The following is a 23,774-nucleotide window of genomic DNA, read 5'->3' on the forward strand; positions in this document are numbered from 1 at the left end:
TTTGTAGAAGAAATTCCCCGCTTTTCGTCCGGGTCGAGACAAGTGGGAGGCCATGCGCACAGTATGCATAACAGGCACATATGTTTCGGTGTCCAGGGGCGGTGCCACGGACCTCAAAGCTCACCAGGACACCAAAAAACATTAAAAAGCTTTGCCAGGTGAGTAGCTCAATGTCTATGATGAGGCCCGACCCCCGTAAGGTGTCCTGGTTTTGACAAACGCAAATATGGTCACCCTACCAGGGATTACATTTATACAGGGAAAGTAATTAAGTCAGTTTATAAAGAAACAAAGACATCTCTCCTGAGAAAAGATGGTTTATTAAACAATCAAAGGAACTTCAGGAAATATTTCATCATAATGTGAATAGTCAAACATTAAACCCATTACACACATGCGCGTGCGCGGGCCCCGGGCTCCCCGAGCATCAACAGCAAAGCACACACAGACCTGTAGCGGTGAGGAATGGAGAGGCAGACAGAGAAGCCAGGGACACACGCCTGCCATTATCTGGAATGTGCTACAATATGGTATTAGACCTGTCCATTTCCATAAAAACAAGCATGGCCTTTGCTTGAGCTAGCCTAGATCAAGCAAAGGCCAGATCTAGGCTAGATCACTCACAAAAAGAATACATGTATTTCAAAGTATGACAAGGTGGATACATTTAATGCCATACTATGGAATATTCCAATCAATTACCCTCTTTTATAACTACCTACAAGTCTAAGATATTTTGTCAATTTTTGTGGATATGTTGCCCATACTGTATTTACAAGTAACTGACAAAGTTATATTGACAATGAAGTAATCTGCTGAGCAATAAAAAGCACTTGTTACCTATTCTGCTGCTTGGTTTTAATGTGTTGGGTCTGAGTAAAATGTCTATTTGGTCAAAGTAAATAATCTGCGTCAATTACAACAACTGAAAGTAATCCCATCAGACAAAATAAACATTTTCACTTTCACTGTGTCTGATGTTTACTTTAAACTAAATGTAAAAAGTGACTTGAAGGTTAATTAAAAAAATAATTCAGTACAATACCTTCAATGATAGACTTATATCAGTGCAGTTGCGTTATTGAATGTGCTGGGAAAACTCTCAGGCGAAATATTTAAAACACCCATAGCTGCATTTGGAAAAAAGACTAGCTGCTAAATTCTGTAGGTAACCTTTGGTTTCCCACCTAGTTACGTGGTCACATGGAACAGGGCGACACAAAAGGAACAAGGGCGGAGTTACGCGCGCTGCTGCATCGGACAAGTGCGATAGCTGGTGAGATGGCAGGAGAGCCAGAAGTCTTCAAAACCTAACGTTCGCTCGGTGTCCTTCCTCGACGTGGATCCAGTGACGCTTTTTGTGGCTATCAGGCTGTTTGATCCAGATGTTTCTATGCCCAAACTCTGCCGCGTTCGCTCCTCGCTCACTGGGTTCGCTCTTCCTCTTGAAGAAGAAGTGTTGCGCGGAATTCCCCTCAGTGCAACCAGGAAGAAGCGCTTATTCTCGGCTTGTGATCTGACACGTCCGGGCGCTCTAGAACATGTCTCTACTGTGCTGCTGCTGCTTCATAGTAAGCATATGCGTAACAGGTGAGTTCTGAACGCATTCGGTCTCATGGGCCACGTGGATAATGTACAACTTGAAACCTGAACTATATATTCTTCTTTTCTGAAGGCAATTATTATCATTGCATTAGTGTTTACTAGCCCAGACGTTTTACTTTTGCTCCGGTGCTCAGTTCTTGATGGCTACTACCTGTTATGATTGTAGCTCTTTTTTAAATTGCAATTTTAAGTGCCACTTTTTCTCTCAAATCTTACTGACCTACAAGCAGTGTTGGGAAGGTTACTTTTAAAATGTATTCCCCTACAGATTAAGTTACTTGAAGTGAGTAATGTAATCTTAATACTTTGGATTACTTGATTTTCTGTAGATAAGCAAAGACGAGGAAATCTTTACATAAGATGTTTTGTTTGCTAAAAGAAAATAAAAAGCCCAGACTTTACTAAATCAAATTAAAAATATTATTGATAGAAAATGTTTTAGTCCTGTTAAATCCTGTTTTAGACCTGGTTTAGACCTGTATTTAGACCTGTTTTAGACCTGGTTTTAGTCCTGATTTAGACCTGGTTTTAGACCTGGTTTTAGACCTGGTTTAGATCTGGTTTTAGACCTGATTTAGACCTGATTTAGACCTGGTTTTAGACCTGGTTTTAGACCTGGTTTTAGACCTGATTTAGATCTGGTTTTAGACCTGATTTAGACCTGATTTAGACCTGGTTTTAGACCTGTTTTAGACCTGTTTTTAGTCCTGATTTAGACCTGGTTTTAGACCTGGTTTTAGACCTGGTTTTAGACCTGGTTTTAGTCCTGGTTTTAGTCCTGGTTTTAGACCTGGTTTTAGACCTGGTTTTAGTCCTGATTTAGACCTGGTTTTAGTCCTGATTTAGATCTGGTTTTAGATCTGGTTTTAGACCTGGTTTTAGTCCTGGTTTTAGTCCTGGTTTTAGTCCTGGTTTAGTCCTGGTTTAGACCTGGTTTAAGACCTGGTTTAAGACCTGGTTTAAGACCTGGTTTAAGACCTGGTTTTAGTCATGGTTTTAGTCCTGGTTTTAGACCTGGTTTTAGTCCTGATTTAGACCTGGTTTTAGACCTGGTTTTAGACCTGGTTTTAGACCTGGTTTTAATCCTGGTTTTAGTCCTGGTTTTAGACCTGGTTTTAGTCCTGGTTTTAGACCTGGTTTTAGTCCTGATTTAGACCTGGTTTTAGTCCTGGTTTTAGACCTGGTTTTAGTCCTGTTTTAGACCTGGTTTTAGACCTGGTTTTAGACCTGGTTTTAGACCTGGTTTTAGATTTAGACCTGGTTTTAGACCTGGTTTTAGACCTGGTTTTAGACCTGGTTTTAGACCTGGTTTTAGACCTGATTTAGACCTGGTTTTAGACCTGATTTAGACCTGGTTTTAGTCCTGATTTAGACCTGGTTTTAGTCCTGATTTAGACCTGGTTTTAGTCCTGATTTAGACCTGGTTTTAGTCCTGATTTAGACCTGGTTTTAGTCCAGATTTAGACCTGGTTTTAGACCTGGTTTTAGACCTGGTTTAGACCTGGTTTAGACCTGGTTTAGAGTCCGGCAATGAGTGCAGTTACGGGGGGGGGGATATAGCCCCAAATGTAAAAACAGGAAAATCCCGCCATGTAATCCATTCATTTCAAGTAACTGTAATCTAATTACCACTCACTGAAACAACAGTAACTGTAACTGAATACAGTTACTCATAATTTGTACTCTGATTATGTAACTCTGGTACATGTAATCTGTTACTCCCCAACACTGCCTACAAGTTACTTTTTAGGGTATTTTTTTCAGTCATTTTGGGATAATTTTTTAAATTTACACCGATAATTTGATTCACATATGTAGCTATCTGAACAAGGGTTTAGTTGGTCAAATCATTTAGAATATTTCTCATCTGTTCACACAGTTTGCAGCCTGTTTCTCAGAACACTTGACATAGCTGTCATTCAGAAACATACATGATCACTGAATTCTTTGTTTGTTTTCAGTACTTGGGCCTAAACTCTGTGACTTTCAATATACAAACTCCAAACATAACAGCAAAATACAGTTATTTGAGCATTTTACATGAATCAAACTGATAGTGAGTACAGACTAAATGAATAGATACATAGGCTGTAATGTTTGTGTAAAACTCATTACATATTGTAAAAATGGTTTTGATGTATTTGCTTGATTTCTCAGTTTTATTCAGCAAGTATGCAGCAAGTGTTTGCTTAAAAAAAACAGTAAATCCAGTAATATGTACACCTATATATGTAATTTAGTAATTTCATTTATTGGTTTTTCAAAAATATTTAACTATATCGACTCAGTTAAAGACAGAAAAAAAAAGCACTTCCAGTCCCTGGTTCATATAAAGTGTGAACTCTAGTGTTAGACTGAACTGCGCCAATAAGTGATGCTTCAGATCTACACTGAAAGGGCACTGAAAATATATGATCAGAGTTTGAGTTTTATAGTAGTATTTGCTTTTGGGAAACAGTTGATCAGCTTCGAATGTAAAACTGCATTTTGCTTTAATTTTGTTTAGGAAAACCATAACTCTGTTTAGGATTGTATGTGAGCTGTTTTGCAAATGTCACAGTATGTTTTGGAAATGTAACTGCTTTTCTTAAGATGTTCAACTCTATGCCATTACACACATTTGTTTTCCATTAATGTAATAACAGATGGGTTTATTGCCAAAAAAGAGTGGGGTTGCCTTTCCATAGATCTGACCTGTGACTAGGCATGGTAGCATGGTTGGATGGTTGTGTGGTTCCATACTGTGTAACATTCCAGCTATGGAAACAAGCAGGTGGTGAGCCATTTACCAGGCACAAATTACACATTTAGGATTGTTTTTACCTTCTGTTTTTTTTTTTTTTTTTTTTCACTGAACTGATGATGGTGACCTGATAAGAAATGGCTTTGGACATTACAAATAGCCTTATAGGAAGAACTTCTGATTTCTGTTTGAGTGTGTCTGCTTGGTGGTATGACAACAGAAAAACGCCATAGTCTGATTAGACTGTCTGAATAAAAAAATGAACAAACCATTTCACTGTGTAAATAAATCTGTCAATAAATCTCAAAGAAAATGTATTCTTTTATCATGTCCTCTTAAAAGTAAAGTGGTCCTTAAGGTGCACTGTACATTCCTGTTGTTGGATCCATTTTTGCCAGGACCGTATGTAGGGCTGGGTATCGTTAAGAAGTTGCCAATACAATTCATATCTCGATACAGTGCACTTTTGATTCGATATGTTTTGATACAATATATTTCAAATCGATTCAATACATTTCAATAGAAAATAAAGGCTAAATCATAGCTGGGATTCTAAAAGTCTTTGTTAAACCACTTCTTGTGCGAAGTGAATATGAAACACAAACATTTTAATCATAAAAACAATGAAAATGTCAAATGTGTCGCATAAACAAGTTTCCTTCCTCTGAACAAGCAACAAAATTGTAGCGCTCTAACAAAATAATTTAGTAAAACTTTAGTATAATAAATAGCAGTAATAGTATATCGATACAGTAGCCCCCAATATCGATACAGTATCATCACATTAAACAATATGATATATCGATATTTTAATATTTTTGCACATCTCTAACGGTATGACATTAAAGTTGTCAGTCTCCATGGTAACAAGCTGTCCAGTAATAGGGCCCGACCGATAGGGATTATTATTATAATTTATTTTATTTTATTTTTTTTTCGTGGCCGATATGATACCGATAAAATAGGAGTTGGAGCTGCTGATATATTTAGTGATGTAAAAATTCACTGTAAATCTTGAATTGTTTAAAAAACTTAGGTTTGGCTCTAGTGGATTTTAAATTGGGTTTATTTAGGCAACATTTATTGTTATTCTGCCTCTTTACGTCATATTTACAGACAGTAGGTCCGACTAATGGCATTTTTGCATCACATTCTAGCTACTAGTGATGGGTATTCCAGTTCTTTTTAGAGAACTGGCTCTTTTGGCTTGGCTCACTAAAAGCTGCTGGCTCTTTCGGCTCCAAAGCGGCTCTTCAGGTTGTTTTGTTGCAAGCAGGTCTAAACCAGAACTGAACCAGGTCTAAAGCAGGTCTAAAGCAGGACTAAACCAGAACTGAAAAAAAACTGAAAAAGGACTAAACCAGGACTAAAACAGATCTAAACCATGTGTAAAACAGGACTAAACCAGAACTGAATCAGGACTGAGTGTCAGGACTTGGTCTCTCTCCCTCTCTCGAGCCCAAGAAAAATGTTTCGTTTCGTGCCCGCTGTCAAACTACCACGAGTCTGCATGTGGCGTGAAGACTAAATAACATCTTATCTGCAATCAAGATAGTAGTCACACATAGTCAAAACTACTCAAAATTAAACTCATTCATTTGATCTCATAGTATCAGTCTAGATTTTAACATGTGTTCCTTTTTCTCTTGTGATTCTAGCACTGGCTTCAGGGCTCCTCCCTCCCAGGAATGTCCGACTGACGTCTCACAATATGGACTTGTATCTGAGGTGGGAACCCCCAGACAATATCTCCAGTCAGATTTTGTACTCCACAAAGCTCCAGTGAGTGTGACCCTGTGCTCCACATCAGGAACAAGCATTTTTGTAGTATGGTGTTTGTACTCACACACACACTGTCATGTCGCTTGCAGGTTAGTTAGTTAGCAGCAGTACTATGTCCAAAACCTCAATAATTGATAGTAGTAGTAGAGATCATTCGAAATTGATTATTTTTCATGGCCAATGCCTAAAAGTGCAATATGTTTCTATATATGCATTTATAATGCCGCAAACGGCGCACCCTGCAAACAGCGCACCCTGCAAACGGCGCACCCTGCAAACGCCATGCCTGCACACGCCATGCCGGCAAATAGAAAAATTACATAGTGTGCCTTTAAATCTTCTTTGTGCCCCCTGCTGGCCAACCATGAAAAATGCCCATGTCCATAATTAGGCCCGAGCCCCGACAGGGCGTAGGGCCTATTGCTTTCGCTACGTGGAGCGAATGGGGAGCGATGTGCGCATGTGATGTCAATGATAACCCCCCCAAAATCTAGGAATTAAATGTAAACATTTTAACAATGGGATACCTTGCTCCAGTTCTGTGGTATTTTTATTAAAACAGAATAATAAATTAAATATATATGTTATATTATATAATATATAAAAGAATATATTGCCATGCAACCTTAAAACACAATGAATTAAACTACTTTGAAATACATATATGAGGACTGTCTAATACCCAGTGATTTTTGCCAATATATTATAAGACCCTGGCCAGTTAGAAATATAAAAATCTCAGTCAAAACCTTCCATAAATACTTCTTTTGTATAAAATTTCATGGGGAGAAGAAGATGTGGGACAGAGGGCAGAACATCAGTGGACCAGTTTCTATTGTTTCTAACTGTTTTTGAACAATTTTAATTTTTTTTATTTAACCTTTTAACAAGTGAAGTCCCAGTATTATTTCTAATTCTCTTTTCACTGGAGTCTGGCCAAGACACAGATCAAATGGTACATCAGCAAACATGTACAACAGCAACAAACCATATATTTCCAAACCTTTCTAAACTAACTACTGATATGTCGTATTGTAATACCAAATGTCTTAATCAAAAGACAAAGCATAATATGTCCATAAATTTAAAAAATTAAAATCATGACTATGGCTCTGTCTCTTCCAGGGGCAGTTTTGACAGTGTCCAGTTCAGACCTGCCTGTGTCAACACTTCAGCCCTTTTCTGTGAGCTTTCAGCACCAGGCCTTGGACTCAATATCCTGGAGTTTGGCCGATACAATGCATCAGTTCGAGCACTGTCTGGAAATGAGGTGTCAGACTGGGTTCACAGCCAGAATCTCACCATGGACAAAGACAGTCAGTCATATGTATATATGTGTATACAGTATGTGTATGTATAGTAAGACTTTGTGCGTCTAGTTGACATGGATGTGTTTGACTCTCAGCTGTGATCGGCCCCCCAACGGTGGCTGTCGTCTCTCATGGAGCAGATTTGGAGGTGAGCGTGAGAGACCCACAGTTCAGAGTTTCCACCATGGAACATGTCTTTGGCCTACCAAAGTACAACATTAGCTACTGGCCCAGAGGACGCTCATACCAGGTACGCCAGTGAACTCTGTGTGTTTGTACACGACAGGCAGAATGTTCTCAGCTCCCACATAAAAAACATAAATCAGTGCCTGATTAAGATCTGGAGTAAGATTTTTGGTAAAGAAAGCTATGGAAAGCTATGGAATAGATTGTTTTATAATTAATGTAGGTATTTCTATTTATAAACTTTTGTTTGCTCAAGACTCTGTCTGCAAGAAACTACCGTAATTTCCGGACTATTGAGTATTGACTATTTTAAAAGAAAAAAACAATTGTACATATATAGGCTGCACTTGTCTATAAGTCGCAGGTGCAAGCCACTTTTTGCATTGAGTCAGTTCGTCACACTGCCGTTGCCAAAGTCTCACCATCGGCTCATTGATACTGAGCTTCTGCCGCAGCCTGATCACTCGCCTTTAACTTAAAAGCTGCATCATCTGCATTTTGTGTTTTCCATGAGGAGAGTGTGTGCATGAAGCGCAAAATAACTGTTCAAAACTAGGGCCGGGCATGTTAACGCGTTAACTTTGCGTTAACTAATTAAGTCATTAACGCCGACAATTATTTTAACGGCGTTAACGCAGTTTTTATTATTTATTTATTTATTTTATTGTAAACGTCTGTTTCTCACTGGCTTGGTTTCACAGCGTTTCTTTAAGTTTGACGTCTTTTCTTTACACTTTTTAAACTTTTTTCTGACCACGTGAAATGCAACGTGCCCGAACCTCCGCGATCCGCGGGCCCGGCCGCGGGTTCGGCTGCAGGCTCCGACTCCCGTCGCGGCTCCGGCCGCAGGCTCCGACTCCCGTCGCGGCTCTGGCTCCGGCCGCGGGTTCCGGCCGGGCCGGCGCGGTCCGGCGCGGGCTCCGGCCGCGGGCTCCGGCCGCGGCTCTGGCCGCTCTTTTATTGGAAATAAAAGAGCGGCCAGAGCCGCGGCCAGAGCCCGCTATACTCTACTTTTTAATTCATTAATTGGTTTTGCATATAACATGCAATTAATCGCTCGAACTCATGCTATTAATCGCCATTAAAAATGTTTATTTTTGCCCAGCCCTATTCAAAATACAATCAAACATCATGTTACTGTCTCATAGATTTCAGCAGATTTCAGGCTCTCCTGGAGGGCGGGGATAAGTGTATCGATCAGGTGTAAGTGAATGTCCAGCTACTGAAGTTTGAGATGTTTCTTATTATTATTTACGCACTCATCTGCATTTAACGCATACGGGTAAGACGTGTTCCACTCACTAATGTGAATTTAGCATCATAACTTATTTTATCACATGGCAAACTGTTTTAATGCTGACAACATCGCTAGCTAATGTTGCAACTTTATGTTAACTGTACAGACAGTGGCACTTTCTGCACTCAGGTTGCATGAGCATCTGCTGTGTTGCTAAACAAATAATCCATCTATATATTAGCCACATTGTTGTGTAAGACCTGGTTCAAAGTGTGAGAAAAAAATAGCGGCTTATAGTTTGGAAATTACGGTAACTCATTGACAATTTCAATAGAAATTATTCTGAAAAAGTAATGATTGCGCACTGAGTGAGCACAGTTGGTAAAGTAATAAGTGAACTCCTCTTAAATGGACTAGACTGGGAGACCTACTCAGACTCAGCCCAAGTGACTTGAACTTTGACTCAGACCTGAACACTAAGGACATGAACTTGACTTTTGACTATTTACAGGATGTATTCAATGCCAGGACAAAGCAGGACTTGTGAGTCTTTCCTTTGTGTACAGGCCAAACACATGCAGGTGCAGCAGAGCCGAGTCGTTCTCAGTGAGTTGGAACCATGGACTGAGTATTGTATCCAAGTCCAAATCTATGTAGATCTGTCGAGAAACCACAATACTGGTGAGACCAGTGAGCCGGTGTGTGAGAGCACTGCTGATGGTAAGTGTGTACTTATTATATGCACATTAGGGTTGTGCGGTAATACAGTATTACAGTATACCTCGGTATCAAAAAATAGCAAATGTATCAGTTTCATTACCGTCATTTTAAAAAATCTGCAGCGCATAAGTACCTAATATAATATTATATTTTATTGATATCTACATTTTTTTTGCTCAGCACAAATTAATGTATGGTTGTATTTTCAATTTAACGATTTAAAACTAGTAGTGTCTATAATGTTTCTTGGAGAGATGACATTCGATTAGTTTCGTTCCGCTGTCACGTGACGCTCATAAGAGACTAAGACAAGCTGACAAGTCCGACTGCAAGTGAGTTTGTCCCCCCCAAAAATACTAGTACTTCTGCGATTTGGCAGCATTTTGGCTTTAGGCGCACATTTCTTTACGTTTACAGAAACGAAAGTTAAAACCGCATGGCTAATTGCATGAACTGTATGCGCTAATAAAAACAGCTCGCTTCTTGTGCTGCTGACATGGTTCAGCTTTTGTCTGAATAAAGGACCCGACTCAATGGAATATATGTTTTTTCAGTGGAATATGTTTTTTCTGCGACAGAGGATGTTGCGGCTGACAGTGAGTCTGTTCTGTGCGTGTCGCATTGGAGGCGGTTCATGTTTAACTTTTCAGAGATTATTGGCCTGGATCCACTGCATGTGTATTTCGCCCTATGCGAGCATAAAAACAGCCTGTACATGTACAGCTGTTAGTTTCACTGTGGACCTGATACAAGTGGCTAAATGCGTCCAGTCACGTTTGATCGTCTTTCCCATTGACAAACACAGAGCCAGTGCTGCGTATGTATGTCCTGCTGCAGCTGCCGGTGGAGCCTCCATTGCGTTGACACGCGGCTGTGGTTTCACGAGGTTATGTGTAGAGCCCGACCGATATATCGGTTGGCCGATATTATCGGCTGATATGGGCAACTTTAGGCATATTGGCTATCGGCCGATACGCTTGCTGATAGGGGCCGATATTTCACGATGGCATGTTATACCTCGTTATAAAGTTTAGACTCTCTACATTCTGTTCATTTAATCCAATTTACAGACAGATAAATGTCCTAATATGTATTTATCTACGGAGTCATTTGTCTGTGTGTGTCTGTACTGTCCCTGAACACACCACAGAGTCGCGTCACTCACATGTGTTTGGATCTGTGTCTGCAGGTGTAAACAAACACTGAGATTATATTCTTTTTACTGACAATCGGTTTGAGTCTAGATTAAAAGGACATTTATTAGTGCAGATTTGTGATGTGAGGAGGAGCCTGTATGAGCGGTGAGTGTTGGAAATATGTCGACTCTGAAGCTAGTTTTTGTCATTTGTTATGGGTTAGCTGCTGTAGCTCCCGCACATAAACAGACTGTTTTCTATTGGTCTGTTCTAAAGTGACTATATTGGCCGTATATTTGCTACTGGACCTGCACTGATATGTAAATGAGCTGTGAATAGACGTGTGAATTATGACATTTGCGCCTATAATTAATTACCGCGGCACACACGTATTTACGGCCGTGTTTTCTTTTTCTCTCACTTTTTTTCTCTTCACGCCGCGTGCAGATTCGTGGTTTGACAGCGGCAGCGACTAAAAACGAAACTTTGAGAAATTTGCGTGTACGTAGGATAAAAAAAAAACAAGCATATTTGACTGTAGTTTAGCATAAAATAAATAAGTCCCGGTTTAGTCCTTTTTCAGTCCTGGTTTAGACCTGGTTCAGTCCTGATTCAGTCCTGCTTTAGATGTGCTTTAGTCCTGCTTGCAACAAAACAATCTGAAGAGCCAAAAGAACCAGCAGCTTTTAGTGAGCCGAGCCAAAAGAGCCGGTTCTCTAAAAAGAACTGGAATACCCATCACTAGTGTCTAGAATGTGATGCAAAAATGCCATTAAGCCAACCTACTGTCTGTAAATATGATGTAAAGAGGCAGAATAACAATAAATGTTGCCTAAATAAACCCAATTTAAAATCCACCAGAGCCAAACCTAAGTTTTTAAACAATTCAACATTTACAGTGAATTTTTACATCACTAATTATATTGGCGATTATATCGGCTATTGGCAGCGCCAACTCCCATTATATCGGTTTCATATCGGCCACAGCAAAATCCATATCGGTCGGGCTCTAGTTATGTGTGTAAACACTGACGCGTGCAGTGGAGCCAGGCTAGGGTTGACAACTGTCCCTTGAAAAACTGAATCGTATTCAGAAACAAAAGTACATGTCCTGTATTGAGCTGAAAAGGGACGCACTTTGTCCCGTATTACCGTGAGAATAAAAAATTGTGTGTAATCAATGGAATGGTAAACGCATTCTCAGCGTCTCCTGTTCTGTGACTGATGAGCTGACAACACACTCGCATCTCACCCATCATCTCATTGGTCGAGATTGCTTACTTTGCAAAGGGGCGGAAACCCCTATTCCGACATACCGTCACTCCGACAAACCTCCACCCCGACATGCCTCCATTCCGACACATTGATGCCGCGATTCTGACACTGATGAACCAGGACTGAACCAGGACTGAACCAGGACTGAACCAGGACTGAACCAGGACTGAACCAGGACTGAACCAGGACTGAACCAAGACTAAACCAGGATTGAACTAAAACTATGAGACCGCCTCTTGTGCCATTAGAGTATGCAGAGCTTTGCGCACGCTGCTCTTTTGGCATGAGAGGGGGCCGCATACGCCTGACCTCCCTGCAGTGAGAACGCGGTGGAGATGCCAGGGTAAAGAGTGAGTATAGGGCCGCATCTTTAAGTGCGTGCACAAGGAGAAGCGGTTCTGCAGCCACCTCTTTATAAACTTTTATAAGTTATAAGGGACCCACGCATTTCTGGATCCCTGTGTAAGCCACTCTGTCCTCCATGACCAGGTAAAATTCCGATCCTTTAGCTTTATTACCTAACTTCCTAAATCATTATTGATCCTTTTAGTGCCTCTGTCTGACTGCGAGCCCAGCACTGCTTCACTCTCGCAACACGCTAAGCTTCACAGTGCATTCTCGTGTGCTCTGGTCTTTGGCGACAGGTAATCAGTGCCTTCTGCTTCCTGATTCCAGTCCTGAAGAGGAGGATTGAACTAGGACTAAACTAGGACTAAACTAGGACTAAAACAGGACTGAACCAGGACTAAAACAGAGCTGAAACAGGACTCACTGTCGGGAGGGGCTCGGAGGTGACCGCAGGAGAAAGGACTGATGGAGAGCATCGCACCTCACGGAGGTAAACGCGGCAATTGCCCGATCATGCTTTGCAGACAAACTGCTCGGCATTCTCTCTCTTAAGTCCAAGATTAGTCCTGGTTTAGACCTGGTTTAGTCCTGACTCACCCGCGTGTAAAAAACAAACAAACAAAAAAACATGCAAAATTGACACAAAAAAAATCTACGAAACGATGAGACCGTGAAAGGTGAACCGCGATATAGCGAGGAACAACTGTAGCGCAATCTCAAGGCCCCACCTCCCACACCCGGTAAGGTGTCCAGGTTTTCACAAATGGAAATATGGTCACCCTAGTGTACACCTTAAAGGTTGTATGGAGGATTTTTTTTTGTTTCAAGTTGTCAATGATAGCATTATAAAGGTGCAGTAGCCTTGTAATTATGATGACCAAAAAAAAGAGAATAAAAATTAATCAACTCTGGACGTGGTGGGGCCAGCTAAACATTTGCCAATAGATAACGACACTGCCTCGTTATCTGTTAGCTGACAGGCTGTCAATCAATCTCCCTACGTTTCTAGCGTAACTGACCTGCCTGCGCGCCGCCGGTACGTGGTTTACGTACGCCTGTCACGCAAGCCGCACAGACGCTGTTTACTCCACCAACGCAACAGTTCTTAGCGGCTTTTTTTGACCTATATCTTCCTCGCAGTTAGCACAAAGTTTGTTGCAATGGCAGACAAGAATCCAGGAGCAGTTAGCCGCAAAAGAAAGTCAGTTTTTGAGGTCGCTGAAAGAAGAAGACAAGGGGAAAAGCAGCGAAGCCAAACTAAGGTGATTCTTGAAGATTCATTCCAGCGATGGCGCGACTGAAGCAGACGAAGGGTCTAAAGACTGACGCATTGGTCGCCAAATTACTCCTGGACAGGTCACTTCTGCTTATTATGAAAACGTACTTTATTTCCAAGAGCTAGTCAAACATTTTTCAGGACACGAAAGCGATATCCTATGTCTGAAAACGTAATTTTCAAGGCAAAGAAAGAGTCCGCTTGCTGCTGCGTGTTGTAGCTAGTTAATTCGCACGGAATCTCCACGCAACCTTCTCTGCACCCCTTTCCTGCTCCTGTCCCCGCTGCCCGTTCCGCTCTTCCCCCTGCTCCTCACTTCTCCGGGCACGGAATCTCCGCGCACCACTCCCCTCTCCTCTCCTCTCTCCCTCTCTCCTCTCCTCTCCTCTCTCCCTGCTCGGCTCTTCTCCCTGCTCCGCTCTTCTCGTCCGCGCACGAAATGTCCGCACACCCGCTCCCCCCGCTCCTCACTTCTCCACCTTGCCTAACCAACACTGTAGTTAGTTGTTTACAAGTTATGTGCAGCGCACCGGCTGTAAACAAACCTGTTTCTGGCGTAAAGAGGAGGCGGGAGGAGGCGTTTCTACGTAGGGAGCTGTAGGGGAGGGGGGGTGGTTTCACGCATGCGCAACATTTGAAAAAGGACAAACAGTCGCTGGATTTCTCGTTCCTTGGAAAATCCTCTATACAACCTTTAACAGAAATGACATGTAACATGTAAATGCATTTTTTTTTACATAACAGCAGAGAAACTTGCTTTTGATTTCAGTGGGAACAGTGTTGTTGGTGTCCCTTTTTAGCCAGTGCATCAAAGTCTGGAGTTAGTTTTGTTGTGGCGATTCTCAGGATGTGTTCATGTGGTGTCGGAATGATCAGAAAAATGACTTCACATGTCGGAAAAACAGCTCCAACCATATTAATGTAAACAAACAGTGCCGTGTGATGAGTTCATCGGGATGTGGCTCGGTACGGTTCTGCAGATGTGAAAAAAAAGAAAAAGCATGTTAACATGCTCTGGTGTCAGATGTGACCGCATTCTAGTCACTGTCAGTCCAGCCACTGAAAACACCCACTCTAATGGGACTGATGTTGCTGGGATGCACAGGTACCTTTGCGCTAACATAGCTAGCCTTGGGAACCTTATTCTGTTCTCTTTCCACCAGTCTGTTGGGGTATGTTAGGTATCTTCAAAAAAACCATTAAGCGTGTTCTCAAAAATAACCACTGGAATCGATCGATTACAATCTAAAAGAATTTATTCCCTATTCAATACAATTCTAATACAGAGCTCTGAGCTACAGAGGTCTTAAATCATGCAATCTGACTGCCTCTGAATACCTTAACCCAGATTTTTATAGACATTCATATGAATATGCAAATAATATGTTGGACAGGTAATGCCTTGAATCTTCCTTGGAGTTTCTCTGCATTCCTTTAGGTTCAGGGGGGTTGACAGCAGCCAAATGTAAATCACCAGTTTGTTTGGATTCGTACCAGGCCGAACCACTGCTGCTGTTCTGCAATGAAATTCCTTAAAAGAACACAACCTATATCTGCAAAAGATTACCTTAAAAGCATACATGTTTCACATAGTGGTACCTTTAAACATACATAAGATTTCAGTGGTTAAACAACTCAATGTGTAATAGTCAAACAAATATATAAATTCAATGTTTAATATGCACATGTGATGCCACTCAAGAAACTTCACCATTTGGTACAGCTTTCAGGTACAATCCAGAGGTGGGGGAGTTTCTCTCAGAAAGTTCTGAAATTCTGCATCAATGCCATTTTTACAATGTGTGGTATAGTAATCTCCAAGGAGGTGTGCCATAGCCATGTCGTGGGACTGTGGAGCCGCAAGTCCACTGTTTTCGCTGTCAGACGCAGCCTCGTCTTCCCAACCTATGGGATAGCCACCTCTCTGGTCTACACTGCCTCTCCCAGGTTAACCAGCTTTGCATTAGCAACCACTGTCTGTGTTGGTGAAACAAAGCACAGGTGCTTGTGACGCAGGTCCAACATTGATGAGATCATGCTGGCGGATGACACAAACTCATCAGACTCGACCTAGATGGTGGAATCAATCAGTAAAAAGTCTCTAAATAGGCAACACAACACAGTACATGTGTAAATAGGCCTACTACTATTGACTATTTTTAGTGGAAATCATATAGTACATACAGTTCTTGAAATCCTTTGCCCTCAACAACACTAATGGGTAGCATATCTATTTCAATCATCTTGCCAATCAGCTGGGTAATACTCTCTGCTTGCTGTGCACTGCAGCTCCTCCGTGTCCGTGCTAACACTGAGTCGATGCTAGGTTGAGACTGAGATGGTCCACCACCGTCACTTACAAGGGTCGAGTGTGCGTTGTTCAAGTGCAAGTACATCATTTGTGTTGTGGATGAGTTGTACCTATATACTGCTTTACAGTAATGACAGTAAACGTGGTTATTTTTTTAAGTCAAAATGGTCCGAAGCCACACTTCACCGTGACCTCTTCATGATTCCATTTAACTTACTTGCAGGTAACTTAGGCTTGGCTGCGCATTGTAGCCAAATATTGCACCCCAGTGGCCAAATTTTTCCGCTATGCACAACAACTACGTTTGGTTTGTCGATTAAAATGAACGTCATCGACGAAATTCTCAATGATCAATTATCGATTAGTCGACTAATCGTGCCCATCCCTAGTCTCTATCTCTCTCCGTCTCTCGAGCCCAAGATTAGTCCTGGTTTATTTATTTTATGCTGAACTAAAACAAATGTTTTTTCTGTCCTATGCACAGACAGATTTCTGAAAGTTTTCAGCCGCTGCCGCTGTCAAACTACCACGAGTCTGCACGCAACGTGAAGAGAAGAAAGTGAGAGAAAGAGAAAACACGGCTCCCAATAAGGAACCGGCTCTTTGAAGCGAATGACAGGAGCCGGCTCCAAGAGCTGTTTCGTTTGACCGACCCATCACTACTAGCTAGTAAAGAAACTACCGCTATTAGCCTTTAGTCGTAAATGCTGCGTGCCTCTGTAATTAATTATATGCGTAAATTTCATCTTTCACACCTCTGCTCACAGCTCATTTATATATCAATGCAGGTCCAGTAACAAATATACAACCAATATAGTCACTTTACAATAGACCAATAGAAAACAGTCTGTTTATGTGCGGGAGTGACAGCAGCTAATCGCTAACCAATAAACAAATAACCAAAACTAGCTTCAAAGTCGACATATTTCCAACACTCACCGCTCACACAGGCTCCTCCTCACATCACAAGTCTGCACTAAATGTCCTTTTAATCCAGACTCAAACCGATTGTCCTTAAAACTAATATAATCTTTTATGCCGCAGCCACAGATCCATGCACACATGGATCTGTGTTCAGGACCTGCCTGCACAAAGAGGTCCCGTTGTTCCCCGTGATCATGTAGCAACCATCCATGCTCACATAGATCTTTGGGTCCAAGCAGGTATGTTCCGTCGTCTGCGCACTGGTTCCGTGCGGGGAAAGTGAGAATGAGCTGTGGACTACAGGTCTGTGTGTGCTGCTCCGGTCCTCCGCGCTCAAGAAGCGCGGCTGCTTCTGAGGTGGTGCAAAGCATCCAGACAGAAGCGTCCAGAAGAATCCAGTTTGGTTGGTTATATTTTCTGAGTGTACATCCTCCGCGCATTAGTTTTTTCCTGGGGAAAGCGCTTTTCAGTCTGAGTCTCCTAACACCACTCCCCGCTCCAGCTCATCTGAGCCTGGACTGACTGTAGCATTTCTCACACTAGGCTAAAAGCAGGGCATTTTGGAAGTTGTATTAGTTGAATAGGCTATTGCCATAAAATGATTTGGTTAATTAAAGCCTAAAATAACAAATGCTGGTTGCTACATGAACAAGGGGAACACTGGGACCTCTCTGTACGTGCAGGTCCTGAACAGAGGTAAGCACCTGCAATTTTGACTCACTCTGGAGCCACACGTTCGCACATTGGTTCTTGCTCTGATCATCGTGCATTACATTCTCTGTATTGGCCATTGTTGGCAAAATAATTCAAAACTGAATCGCGGCTGCATCTGGAGAACAATCTGTTATTGCACAGGAGTTGTCCAGCATGTCATTTCAGGCAGAAGAAACGCGTATCCCCTCCCACGATGCATTTCGAAAGGTTCATTTGGACCTACCGTCTATGGTTTGGACCCAAGTTCACGTTCACACCAGAGGAACCAGAATAATATTTTGTAAAAGAAAGAGTTCATCAATTAAAAAAGATTTCTGTAATAGATTTGCGTTTCTCCACCCCAAAAATAGCAATAAGTTCAAATATTTGAGCAAATATGCCGTGAGTTTTCTGATCCGGCCCCTTTGGGATCAAAGTAGGTTGGATACAACCCCTGGACCAAAATGAGTTTGACACCCCTGATCTATAGTATTGGCTGCTGTCATTTTATAGAAAGGCCATTGTAACAAAAATGCATTTAGACTTTTTTACTGCTCACAGAAAATTTGGTTTTAGAGCTGAGGTTCTTGAACTTTCCAAGGAACAGTTGCAAACAGCATATGAAATATTGTAGTGCCACAACTCTCACAGTAATGCATTCATAGGCCTGCATTTACTTTTAGCATATAGGGATAATATCTCCAAACATGCACTAATTTGCAGCACCTTGTGTCCATGTGTTGGGTGAATTATAAGGGATTCCCTCTTTCTGTCCTGAACTGGGACCAATGGGCAAGTTACTTTGAAATTGTAATAGGTACCTATTGCCATTTGCACTGTAACATTATGTAATGCAATATTGTCTCAAGTATAGAGGAGTTACCGGAGTCCCAACGAGTTACACTTTGCACTTTTGATTTACTTTCTGTCTGTTAAAGGAAATTTAGACTTAATATGAGTTTTAAAAATATAGCCTCTAAGTCCCTCCCTTGGACCCTCACTCACAGTGAAAGAAACATTGCACATTCAGATATTTTAATGCCAGGTACTGGTACTAAAAAACAAGCATTCATTCAGTAGCATCCTCACTACAACATATATCGGTCCTCTGCCAGGATACTATGGAAGTTAGTTTGAGTCAGGCCTACTGTTTATGTTTAGCTCCCTGTTCACGATTCTCATTGCTGTGTAATGGTTTAAGAAGACATGGGATTAACGTACATGGCACTATTGGAGAGAGGGGAAAGGCACGAAGCAACACACAGCAGTGAAGCGCTCAGTGGGACTCAGTGTGAGAGGGATGGGGCTCCATGAGGACTGGAGCAGACAAGCCAATTTAATCTGGAGCCAAAATGAAAATAGACTATTCTATGACAGTGCGCCTTATAATCCAGAGTGCCTAATAGTACAGAAGATACAGTAATAACTATGAATAGTTCATCTAGTGTTTTATGGGATGCAAGTAAAGCAGTTCTGAGAGGTAAACTAATAATGTGGTCATCTATTAAAAAAAACAAACTCATTTTACTAAACTCAACCTGATCCCCATTTGACTGGAAGTGCCACCACAAGAAAACACTGTTTAGAAGCAATAAGGGCTCCTTTGTAGACCCAGTCCCTCACATAAAGCAGACAAAGGCAAATAGTAACATAGTCAACATGCAGCACAGAACAATTGCATATAACATATTTACAGTAACACATTAAAAATGTTCAGAGGCTTGTTTTAGTGTCAGTCACTGCTTCACTTTGCAGTTAAACTAGTTCAGATCTGTGAGTTTTCAGTTCAGATTATGTCATAAAATTAAATTTCTTAATACAGTTGTCAAAACTTTGTAAATTGGGCTTTTGTAGAATTGCACAATGATGCTATCTCATGGTTTTAAGATAATGTTAAAGGAAGAAAAGAACCCCCTTGAAAAAAGCTAATTCATCTCAAGAGGTGAGACAATAAATAAATAAATAAATATTCATTTAAATTTAAACCTTCAGATCAAATTGAATAGATGAATATGAATTTTTAAAATGCATTGGACAGAATGTGTATTCTTTGAGAGGATTGTGCATGCTGATTCTGTTCTCTGTATCTCCATAGTGCCCTCTGCTCCTTGGGTGACTGCAGTGGTCACTTTTGTGGCTTTGGCGCTGACTGTGGCACTCGTTGTTGTTACAGTCATTTACCGCAAACCGATCTGCCACTTCCTGTGTCCGAAAGACTCACTGCCTGAGGTCTGTATGCTCTATTCTACAAAGTGCACAGGACTAACTTTAATCAAAACTAGGACTATGAATGATCATAACTACAGAATGCTCAGTCAGGACAAGACTCAGTCCAATTCAGTTTATTATCGTACAGCCCAAAAACATTGGCCAATAACAGACAAACAGATTAACTATCATTCACATAAAAATGGCAAATTGATAACTTCCAAAGTATTCAATGTCCTCAGACTTTCTTTCTCAGCAGGCAAAGACTCATTCTTTTGAATAGAGCTGACTGCATGGCTTTTGTGGGTATTTGTTTAGAGTGCATATTGTATAGTGGGCTGTGGCTGAAAGTACAGATGATATTCAAGTGATCTGACCAATCTTTTACAATAATTCTGTCTAGCTCTTGCAGAATGTACCGAAATGCCCCCACTCACCACTCTTTGTGCAAGAAGAACCGTGTCACCCCCTCACAATGATCCCATGGCAGGATGAAGGGAAGCATCTCACTGCAGTCTCATAATACCGGATTTTTACTTCAACAATACAGGCTGGTCAGAGCTCCACTGAAACCATCAGACTGTCTCATTTTTGTTTGTCACTGTTTCATGAATGGTGCAGTGATTATGTAGCACTATGTGCCAACTATATGTCCATGAAACTTATATAAAGTTCAATATTATTTTTGTGGATGAACTTGAACTGCCACCTTAACGTGGTGGAGAGGTTTGAGTGCCCAAATGATCCAGGGAGCTATGTTGTCAGGGGCTTCATACCCCTGGTAGGGTCACCCAAGGCAAACAGGTCCTGGGGGACGGGTCAGACCAAGAGTGGTTCAGAAGCCTCATGATGGATACGCATAGGTCAGCGATGTCGTCTGGATTAGTGTTACTGAGGCTCCACCCTGGAGCCAGGCCTGGGTTAGGTGCTCACCAGCGAGCGCCTGGTGGTCGGGCCTTCCCCCATGGGGCCCGGCTAAGCTCAGCCCAAAGGAACGACGTGGGGCTGTCCTCCCATGGGTGGTGGGTCAGCTGGGAGGACGGCCCCACGTCGCTCCATATGGGGCTGGTGCAGAGAGATTTGGGCTGCACTCCATTGTTCTACTGGGGGACTTCAGTGCCCATATGGGCAACGACAGTGACACCTGGAGAAGGGTGATTAGGAGGAACAAACTCCCTCATCTGAACTTGAGCGGTATTCTTTTATTGGACTTCTGGGCTAGCCAGTTTGTCCATAACGAACACCATGTTTGATCACAAGGGTGTTGTTTTGTGAAATATCTTAAAAGGTTCGTGGGAAGTAGTCACAACCAGGCAATCACTATTTCACATCAATCAATGCCAGCACACAATGAAGCTAGAGTGAACGTGTCTGTCTATTCCCCGCTTAACATTGTTACAACAAGCTAGAATAACTGTGCCTGTTTATTCCCCGCTCAATAATTGTTACAATGAAGCTAGAACAAATGTGTCCGGTTACTCCCCGCTTAACATTGCTACACATACAATGAGGCTAGAATAAATGTGTCTGTTTACTCCCCGCTCAACATTGCAATCATCACACAATGAGGCTAGAATAAATATGTCAGTTTATTTCCCGCTCAACATTGTTACAATCATATCAATCAATCAATGGGTTTAAGCATCAACCATCACACAAACTGGCACATAAGAAAATCAAACTCACCGTTGACACTGGGCTGGAGAGCCAACAACCCACGGCAGAGTAGCTTAAACCCGGCTGGGCGTTCGTACGTAACCCGCAGCAGACTCTAAAGTGGGTGCTTTCCCTCCGCCTCTATATATTCTCTTCATGCACCTGTGCGTGCAGAGAGGGCCAGTCTCCACCGCGCACACATACATGGAGGCGCATTCCTGTCCCATGTCCAGTCTTCTGAGACTGGCAATGGGGCAGGATGCCCTGTTTTTCGTAAACACAGTGTCCTTGGCACAATCCCCTACTAAAAGATAGCGAGTTGTATAAGCATAATATTGACTCCGTGCAGGCATGCAGGCCTTTATGAATTGGTCTCAGGACCATCTTATATGTTCCCACTACAGGTGTCCATCAGTGCACGTGGCACCAGGAAACCCTAGGCCGGAGGTCAATGATCAACTTTGTAGTCATGTCATATGACCTCCGGCTGCATGTCTTGGACACTCAGGTGAAGAGAGGGGCTGAGGTGTCAACTGATCACCACCTGGTTGTGAGTTGCGTGCGCTGGCAGAGGAGGAAGCCGGAAAGACCTGGCAGGCCCAAGCGTATAGTGAGGAGTGTTCAGAACGTCTGGCGGAGCCCTCTGTCGGAGGGACTTTCAACTTCTGGGAGGGCTTCTCTCGGATTCCAGGGGAGGCTGGGGACATGGAGTCCGAGTGGGCTTTGCTCTCGGCCTCTATTGTCAATGCTGCCACTTGTAGCTGTGGCCATAATGTCTGTGGTGCCTGTCACGGCAGCAATCCCCAAACCCAGTGGTGGACATCGGAAGTAAGGGATGCTGTCAAGATGAAGGAGTCCTATCGGCCCTTGTTGGCTCGTGGGACTCCTGAGGCAGCTGACGGGTAACGACAAGCCAAGCGTACTGCAGCCCATGTGGTCGCTGTGGCAAAAACTGGGAAAAAACCTCTTTGCAACACCGTATGGCGGTCGGGGACAGTGCCTCTGGACTGGCAGTCCAGGGTGACTTTGTATAAGAAGGGGAACCGGAGGGTGTGTTCCAATTACAGGGGAATCACACTCCTCAGCCTCCCTGGAAAGGTCTTTGCTATGGTACTGGAGAGGAGAATCCCACCGATAGCTGACCCTCAGATCCAGGAGGAGCAGTGTGGTTTTCGCCCTAGTTGCAGAACACTGGACCAGCTCTATACATAAATGCTTGAGCGCTCCCGTAGAGATAGGGTGAGAAGCTCAGTCACATGCCCGGAACACCTTCGGGAGGTGTTCCGAGCATGTCCCACTAGGAGGAGGCCCCGGGGGAAGACCCAGGGACTATGTCTCTCGGAAGTCTGGGAGTCCCTGCTTAGACTGCTGCTCCCGTGACCTGGCCCCATATAAGCGGAAGAAAATGGATGGATGAACAGTACAACAGCCACGTGACTCAATGTAACCAACACTGAGGATGTGAGCATCAAATTCCACCAACTTGTTATGTGGTCATTAATAAACAATTTTGATTCTCGCATCTCTTTGTAGAACATGTTGTCTGTTTGGTCTAACAGACTTAAGTCTGTAAATGTATAGGCTGTAACGACAGCCTCAGTCTGTGCAAGTCCCAGTGCTCTCCATATGTGCCACTTTTAAAACTCTGCGCCCAGTAACCGCACTCGACACCCCTGCACCCCCATCATCCCAAATGACCAGAGTGAACTTGTGCCACCACTCCTGTCACCTCCCTTTGTATTTATCAAGGGTCTGCTACTCACGAAACTTGAGATTAAAAACTATGAAAGCCTTTATTTATTTATTATTAGAGGGCATCTTTTGCTGAATACATAGCCTATACATTTTTAAGTAAATAAGTTGTGGTGTCCGTAGCTGAATATTGGTGGATTAGGTGTAACTGTCATTTATTTGGTTGCTTAAGAACATGTTGTGAATCTGGTGCAGAGTTCCCTCAGCATCTTGTTATAGTGGTAACGTTTTACAGAGCCCTGCAGGGGAAAAAAATTCCAAATCGGGAAAAGAATCCCGAGAAACAATCACGCAATCCTGAGAAACAATCACACAATCCTGTAAAAAGTATCTCGTGATCCTGTGAAACTTTCTTGCATTAAATGAATGATAAGGTAGCTAGGGAAGCAGAAAGCATCATTACCACGCCTCTGCCGCGAGGCAGTGGGTCTCTGGGCGCCTAATTCAACTGATTTACTGCCCAACCAGCTTTCCTTGTTCTGTCCACAAACTGTTTTCTATCAAGGTACAGACTCTAGTGCTGAATGTGGTTCAGGCGGCGCGGTTTGTCGTAGGAGGAGCTGCTCCCTATGCGGCCACCTCTTGTACCATTAGAGCGCACAGAGCTTTACG

General features: G+C 42.5%; 1 protein-coding gene across 3 annotated transcripts; it reads left to right on the plus strand.

Moving 5' to 3' along the window:
- Positions 1-1,237: 1,237 nt before the first annotated feature.
- LOC110162053 (interleukin-10 receptor subunit beta-like) lies at positions 1,238-23,768 on the plus strand. Of its 3 annotated transcripts, none has more exons than XM_020926920.2 (7): positions 1,238-1,590; positions 6,007-6,130; positions 7,256-7,446; positions 7,536-7,690; positions 9,430-9,583; positions 19,642-19,775; positions 20,158-23,768. In XM_020926920.2, the coding sequence occupies exons 1-7, from the start codon at positions 1,542-1,544 to the stop codon at positions 20,275-20,277; spliced, it is 927 nt and encodes a 308-aa protein (XP_020782579.1). In that variant the 5' UTR covers positions 1,238-1,541; the 3' UTR covers positions 20,278-23,768. The 3 variants fall into 3 exon arrangements, with proteins under 3 accessions (XP_020782579.1, XP_055015622.1, XP_055015576.1); XM_055159647.1 differs by having other exon boundaries at positions 19,720-19,775; XM_055159601.1 differs by having other exon boundaries at positions 6,007-6,076.
- Positions 23,769-23,774: the final 6 nt, after the last annotated feature.

Source organism: Boleophthalmus pectinirostris, unplaced genomic scaffold (genome assembly GCF_026225935.1).
Source record: "Boleophthalmus pectinirostris isolate CB_2022bp ecotype Guang Dong unplaced genomic scaffold, ASM2622593v1 HiC_scaffold_1, whole genome shotgun sequence".
Classification (NCBI taxonomy): domain Eukaryota; kingdom Metazoa; phylum Chordata; class Actinopteri; order Gobiiformes; family Gobiidae; genus Boleophthalmus; species Boleophthalmus pectinirostris.